This window comes from Nematolebias whitei, chromosome 3 (genome assembly GCF_014905685.2).
Source record: "Nematolebias whitei isolate Nwh7 chromosome 3, NemWhi1, whole genome shotgun sequence".
Lineage (NCBI taxonomy): Eukaryota > Metazoa > Chordata > Actinopteri > Cyprinodontiformes > Rivulidae > Nematolebias > Nematolebias whitei.
In genome coordinates this window covers 4,194,937-4,202,298 of record NC_056500.1, presented here as the reverse complement: position 1 = coordinate 4,202,298, position 7,362 = coordinate 4,194,937, and the positions used below count along the sequence as shown (strand labels likewise).

The following is a 7,362-nucleotide window of genomic DNA, read 5'->3' as shown; positions in this document are numbered from 1 at the left end:
GCTCGGAGTTTTTCGCTTCTGCTGTTGAGTTGGCACTTTTTCCTTGCGAAGATGCTTTTCGCTGCGCTCCTCGTGTGCGTGACTCTTCTCTTCAGCGTGGCAGAAAGCAAACAGAAAGACTTTTACACCTTTAAGGTGGTGAACAGCAGAGGGAAGCTCGTGTCCCTGGAGAAGTACCGGGGTTCGGTGAGTCCGGCTCAGATGAAAAACTCCGAACTTCAGACTGCAGCTGCTTCCCCTCTGACCTGCAGGCCAGCCGGGTGCACGCTGAATGTCGCGCGCGCGTGTGTGTTTCGTGTCATCACACTATAGATGTTGGACCTGTGCTGCGGTTCTGTTCGGTTCGGTTCGGGTCGTCCCGTTATGGAGCCCCGGCAGCAGCTTACGTGGCAGGAGGCCTGCAGCTGCACGAGCTCCATCTAAACCACCAAAACAAAAGAAAAGCATCAAGTCAGCACAAATTATTTTAATTATTAATGAGAGAAAATCAATAATCTGAATATTCCTAAATATATAAAATAAATAAAACTACTAGTTGTCTTTATGTTCTGAGGTTCGGGACCCGTTCATCAAGTGGGGTCTGACGTCAACATAAAATCCAAATGGGGCCATTTTTACCATAAATTCATTAGTAAATTGATTCAAAAGATGGTATTGTGGTTATAAGCACGGTTTGTCATTTATTTAATGTCAATTTATTTATTGAGCGCATAAAAACAACAAAAGCTGACCAAAGTGCTTTACAGTTAAAGAGGAAACGAGTAAAAAATGCATCTAGTGCCACTCAAAAACATAAAGTTAACAGTAAAATACACAGCAACAAATATCAAATCAGCTCTAAATTTGTTCTCAGACTCTGCGTGGATCAAAGGAGCACAGATGAGTCTTCAGCCAAGATTTAAAAGTCTCAACGGTCTGAGTGGTCTTTAAATGATGCAAAGATGAGTTATCTAAACCAACGTGGAATTGGTCCAAACGAGAGGTAATAAAAGCGTGAATCACCTTTTCAAGGTCTCTCAAAGAGACAAGACTTCACGTCTTAGCTGGAAGAAACTGGATTTCACAGCTGCATTTATCTGATTGTCTAATTTAAAAGCACTTTCAAAAATAACTCCCAGATTCCTGACAGTGGAGTGGTGGCATGAAGCCAAGGGCGTCAGGGGTGTTACATTTAGTTCAGTTAATCCATGAATAATTAATTTAGATGAGAAGGATGGAGCTGTAGCCACCTGGTGCTTGTTTTTCTTCAAAATTATCGTTAAACGTTTTCATGGTTTACTGGCAGGAATCATATTTACTGGGATTTGTTTACAAACGTTTGTTACTTTAACTTTCATATAACCTTTTGCTTCTTTTAGCTATTTTTTGCTACTTTACCTTCTAGCTACTCGTTTGATACTTTTAGCAGCCTCTTTAGATTAGCTGCTATCTTTAGCTACTTTACACTTTACTTAGACTTTTGCTTGTTTAGCTTTGGGGTAATTTCTTCTGTGATTTAATATAGTTGCTACTTTTAGCTTTTATGTCAGCTTTTTGCTATTTTAGCTTTCAGCCCATGTTTATCTTCTTTTAGGTATTTTCCCCTCTACTTTAGATTTAACTGTTTGGTACGTTTAGCTACTACTTTTTACTTTTTAGCTAACCTTTTTAAATTTTTAGCTTCTAGCCTTTTGCTACTTTTATAATTCAATTAGCATTAGGTTACTTTGACAATTTAGCTAGTAAAAAGATTAAAATAAAAAAGTTTTTAACTATTTTAACTTTTACCCGGTCTCTTGCTACTTTAGCGTCTAGTTAGCGTTTTGCTACTTTTAGCTGTAATAATAATAATATTAGCTACATTTGCTTCTGTGTAGCCTTTAGCTACTTGTAGCTCTCTGGTAATCTTTTGCTGTACAGTAGTCCCTCGCTACTTCCCGCTTCGACTTTCACAGACTTGCTCTTTCGCGGTTTTTCAAAATAAGAGTGGGCGTGACACACAGTTGGCTGATTGATGGATGAGTTGCACGATCGGCATGAAACTTTTATTTAAAATAAATTATTTTAAATGATTTAGCACCTGCTGCACCTGTGTGCCGCCCACAGCTGAAGGAGAATCTTCCTCCTGCAGCATGTCAGGATCTCCGCTCTGCAGCGGAGAAGTGGGCGTGGCCAAGAGCACAGCCGGAGGCAGAGAATGGAGATCATGACATGCTGTGCTCTTTTAGAGCATTTAGAGTTTAGAAACATTGTTTAGAATATTGCAAGAGTGATTGGTTTTACTTTGGCTATTTTTGTCCTAGCTTGCCTACTATTAGCTTTCAGCTAATCTTTTTTTTTCCAGCTTTTTTTCAGCTAGTGTTTTGTTTCATTTAGCTACCATTTTAGCTGTACATGTGGCACTTTTTGCTAACCCTTTACCACTTTTAGCTAACCTTTTGCTAAGTTTAGCTAGTTGACCTCTTAATTTTTTTAGCTTTTTGCTAGTGTTTTATTTCTTTTACCTAATGTTTTGCTACTTAAGTTTTTAGCTACACATTTGGTAGTTTTAATTTGCCTTTTGCTACTTTTAGGTAACCTTTTGTTCATTTAGCTTTATCAATACTATTTTATCTTTTAGCCAATGTTGTGCTACTTTTGAACCTTTTAGCTGCTTTTTTGTGCCTTTTTTAGCATGTAGCTAGTGTTGTGCTTCCTTTAGCTTTGACAGCTCAGGTTGGGTTTGTTCGCTCATGTTCTCCATGTATTCTGTCGTTTACATTTTATTGTATATTTTGTGGTTTTCCAGCTAATAAAACTAACCTGTTTGTATCCATGGTAACATCGTCCATGAAACAAGTAGCCGAGGAAGTTTTTTAATTAACTAAAGGTGTTTACCAAAGCTTTTCAAGCAGTCTTCATCACCCGGACAGGTGAATGTTTGGAGCTGTTATGAACAGTCAGTATCTTACCTGCAGCTAACAGCCGTGTGTTTCCGCGGCTCCAGGTGTCCCTGGTGGTGAACGTCGCCAGCGAGTGCGGCTACACGGACGAGCACTACAAAGAGCTGCAGCAGCTGCAGCGCGACTTCGGCCCCGCCCACTTCAACGTGCTCGCCTTCCCCTGCAACCAGTTCGGCCAGCAGGAGCCCGGCAGCGACAAGGAGATCGACAGCTTCGTGCGCCGGATCTACGGAGTCTCCTTCCCCCTGTTCAGCAAAATCGCTGTGGTCGGAACTGGAGCCAACAACGTCTACAAGTACCTCGTCGGTGAGCCAGGCGGGACGCCATAAATGTCCTCAATGTGTCCAGTTATGTCTCATCTGCAACAGTTATGTAATAAAATGCAAATATGAAAGATTTTGCTCCATTCTGCTCTAAAAGTTGGAGTTTGGAAGCCATATTTGTAGTTTTTTTGCCATATTCAATGTGAGGAGAAACAGCAGGGAGACCTTCAGCTGAAAAGTCTGGAAACAAGCTGAAACATCCAGCGTGATATTTTATAGGAGCGCTTTTCTTATTAGTTCCTGTTTGTTTGGTGCAGAGGCGTCCGGGAAGGAGCCCGACTGGAATTTCTGGAAGTACCTCGTGGACGTGAACGGAAAGGTGGTCGACGCGTGGGGGCCGAAGGTCTCTGTCAAAGAGATCCGTCCGAAAATCTCCGACATGGTGCGGCAGATCATCGTGAAGAAGAGAGACGAGCTTTAACCAAGACATTTCTGACTTTTATTTTGAAGAGTTAAATTCACAGCACTGACGGAGCGCGGCCGCGTTCGGCTGTCTTCAGAAACATTGACAGCTGAAGTCTGAAACCAAAGAGGTTTTGTTGTTTTAAGATCTTTGTTTATCAAAAATAATTCTGGTTTGTAGAATAAACTTTCACCGTTTCCTTTTCTCTGAGTTTATTTCACGCGCTCGGGTTTCGTGCGTCCTTCAGATCCCGCCCTAAAAAAGTTCAGTGACAAATTTTATTTTATTCTGTTAACTCAAACTTTAAACCTCGGTAACGTTGATAAAGATTAAAAGTTGAACCTCACAAAGCCAAACGTTTAGGTGATTCCAGAATGAAACAAATGTAGCTGCCATGGTGTAAAGCATGTTCGTTTTTAGCTAACATTTAGCTACTTTTACCTTTTTAGCCAGTGATGTGCACACTTCAGCTTGTATTCTAATTTTTAGCTCTAGATAGTGTTCTGCTCCTTTTAGCTACAATTTTTTTTTTTTTTTAGCGCTAGGTTAAAAAAAAAAAGCCAAAAATGTAGCTTTTGGCTGTTATTGAGATTTTGGGGCTTTTGTTCTTTTAACTTTTAGTAAGTGTTCTGCTTTTTAGCTAGTCTTTTGCTGCTCTGTTAGTTTTTAATCAGCCTTTTTTTTACAGTCATGTTTTTGCTAGCCTTTTGCCATCTTTGGCTAGCCCTTGTTACTTTTAAGCTTCTTAACCTTTTGTTAGCCTTAAGATATTTTTAGTGAGTCTTTTTTTTTATTTACTTTTAGCAATTCCGTGTTTTTTTAGGTAGTGTTCTGCTTGTCTTAACTAGTGTAGTGCTTTTTACTGTCAACGAGGGAGAGGGCGGGCCCTGGAGGAGAGAGCGGACCCTGGAGGAGGGGGCGGGTCCTAGAGGAGAGGGTGGACCCTGAAGGAGGGGGCGGGCCCTGGAGGAGAGAGCGGACCCCGGAGGAGGGGGCGGGCCCCAGAGGAGAGAGTGGACCCTGGAGGAGGGGGCAGGTCCCAGAGGAGAGGGCGGGCCCTAGAGGAGAGAGTGGACCCTGGAGGAGGGGGCAGGTCCCAGAGGAGAGGGCGGGCCGTAGAGGAGAGAGTTGACCCTGGAGGAGGGGGCAGGTCCCAGAGGAGAGGGCGGACCCTAGAGGAGGGGGCGGGCCCCAGAGGAGAGGGCGGGCCCTGGAGGAGGGGCAGGTCCCAGAGGAGAGGGCGGACATTGGAGGAGGGGGCAGGCCCCAGAGGAGAGGGCGGACCCTGGAGGAGGGGGCGGGCCCCAGAGCCCATCTTAGCACCAACATAACTGGGGTTTTTTTCCCACTTTGGAGTAGCCTGTTGGTGGAGAATCACTTTTGTTTGGTGGTTCCTCAGACTGATGAAGCCCTTCGGGTGGAGGGCGAAATGTCTCAACACAAAAAAGAAACCGTCCAGATGACCTGACTGAACATTGTTGGATTTTATACCTGAATTATTGAGCATGGACTTTTTGAATTGATTTTTAGCTTCTTCTTTTTTTTTTTTAACAGTTATCTTTTAAAAGTTTTTGCAATGAACCTGTCTTCATGGCAAAAACCACTGCAGCCACGTTCTGTTTTTAGTATTCTAATTTTCTACGTCGCTTTACAGTCTAGCTGCTTTTTTAAAATCATTTTCTTCCATTTATTCTTCTCAATTTGTTTGTTTTCTTTTATGATTGTCTACTCTTGTTTTGTCGGGTGGAAGTAATGAATTACAAATACATTGCTGTAATTAAGTAGTTTTTTGGGGTACTTGTACTGAGTATTTCTTTCAAGTGTGTAGTTTTACTCATACTTAAGTACAATTTAAACCATGTAATCTTCGCTACTTTTTAATCAGAAGTTGTTACTGAGCACGGCAACAGTTTGAATTAATATTCACACCATTCATCTGCATCTTTGTAGTCAATGAGGCTCTCGGATCGAAAATGCACCAATTACCTATGACGTAAGCAAAGGACAACTCTGTAGAGAGTCATTTATGAACCGAAGATTTGGAGAAAAAGCCAAAATGGAGACAGAGAACAACACTGTCAACAGAGAAAATGACGAGGTAAAGGCTGAGGACGAGTGCCCGTGGCCGTACCTGGATACATTTTGACTTTGTTTGATCTCTATGGTGAAAGCAGTTTATAAAACTTCAGCATCTAATCTCAAAAAACATACTGCAGTATACGAGGTTTTACAACTACCTGTACAATGTTGAGATTTTTTTATTGTTTGTATGTGTGGCTTATTAGTTTGGCTAAGTCGGCTTGTCATAATAACAAATTTTGCTGGGCGATTAATTGTCTCAGAAATTATTGCGGTAAACGATAATATTGTTTGAAGTTTGAAAATAATTAGTAATTATTGTCAAATTTAAGAATAAGTGTTTGTTATTTTGTATTGCATGTACCTTTTTTTTACCACTGGATGGCAGTATAAGACTGTTTGAACCGAAGGATGGATAGTGAGAGAGCGAGCAGCGTGTCTCTTTAAGAAAAATGGGAGGGAAGCACCTTGACGTGACATGGGCTGTCTCTCTCTGGTTCTCAAAATGGAGGACGCTCTGTGTGGTTTGAGCTCTTTAGCATATCATTTGTCACACAAAGCTTTTCATAAAAAAATCAGTAAACAAGTTCTCGGCTTCTTTTTGCAGAGAAAAACAACTTTTTACACGAAGGCACAAATTTCAACCGTGAATTTTGGAGCTTCGACTAGACGGAGGTTCGGCCTGTTAGCTTAGCTCGTCGCTTAGCTTCTCAGCTTAGCTGCTTTTAGCCATCCAAAAATGTGATTTTGGATCGTTAAAATGGATTTTAAATAGAAAAAAGAAAGGGCGGGGTCAGTGAAGAGCACCGGAGTTGAGCTTTTTGTCATCCAGTGTCTTCAGTAGAAAGAGAGACACGAAGAAACGATAAAGCCGATAATTGAAAATGAGTTTGATAATTTTCATTTATCGTGCGATTAATTGATTTATTGTTTATCGCGACAGGCCTGTGACTAAGTATTTAAAGCTCTTAGATGTTGTCACTGCCATGAGTTTGTCTGGAACTAAAATAAGACGGAGCTTCTGAGAAATGAGCTTTGAAGTAGCTGTTAATCAAACTGAATGACTTCTATTGACAACACAACATCAGCTGGTTAAAAAGTAATTAATACTCTGAGTAGTTTTTGGGAAGATCACTTTGTACGTTTATTTACGTATTTTGATAACACCAGCAATTTTACTTGTAATTGAGTACAATTTAAAGCAGTGTAACAGTACTTGTATGCCAACGTTCAGTAGCTTCTAACAAAACCAAATATCCAGATGATCAATGATCTCTGCAGCTTCTTCAATTTTAACGTTTATTCTCTGAACAGCGGGCCTCAGAACTCCACGGACCGGGTGTCAGGACTGGGGCGTTAGTTTGGATCCAGCGCTCAGGACCAGACCAGTGCGATGTTGTCAAATAATATAAACGTGCATAAAAAGACGTGCGGCGGTGACTTGTTTACTGACCAGGTTTGTAGAAACGATAAAACGTGTGTGAAAAGAAGTGGATGTAAAATAAGAGTAACAACTTCCTCCTCTGACAGTCCCAGTAAAGGTCTGGTCTTTAAATCTGACGGTCCCAGTAAAGGTCTGGTCTTTAAATCTGACGGTCCCAGTAAAGGTCTGGTCTTTAAATCTGACGGTCCCAGT

At 41.4% G+C, this 7,362-nt stretch overlaps 1 protein-coding gene across 1 annotated transcript; it reads left to right on the top strand.

Annotated features, from left to right (window-relative positions):
- On the top strand, nucleotides 1–3,769 carry gpx7 (glutathione peroxidase 7). The gene is made up of 3 exons (XM_037674445.1): nucleotides 1–186; nucleotides 2,966–3,227; nucleotides 3,502–3,769. Exons 1-3 carry the CDS (start codon nucleotides 52–54, stop codon nucleotides 3,663–3,665), a joined length of 561 nt encoding a protein of 186 aa, XP_037530373.1. The 5' UTR covers nucleotides 1–51; the 3' UTR covers nucleotides 3,666–3,769.
- Nucleotides 3,770–7,362: the final 3,593 nt, after the last annotated feature.

Bases quoted from the DNA above. Each gene is read 5' to 3' on its own strand.
- gpx7 (XM_037674445.1), top strand. From the start codon at position 52: ATGCTTTTCGCTGCGCTCCTCGTGTGCGTGACTCTTCTCTTCAGCGTG. The intron at 187-2,965 runs GTGAGTCCGGCT...CCGCGGCTCCAG, and splicing joins TGGAGAAGTACCGGGGTTCG to GTGTCCCTGGTGGTGAACGT. The intron at 3,228-3,501 runs GTGAGCCAGGCG...TGTTTGGTGCAG, and splicing joins CGTCTACAAGTACCTCGTCG to AGGCGTCCGGGAAGGAGCCC.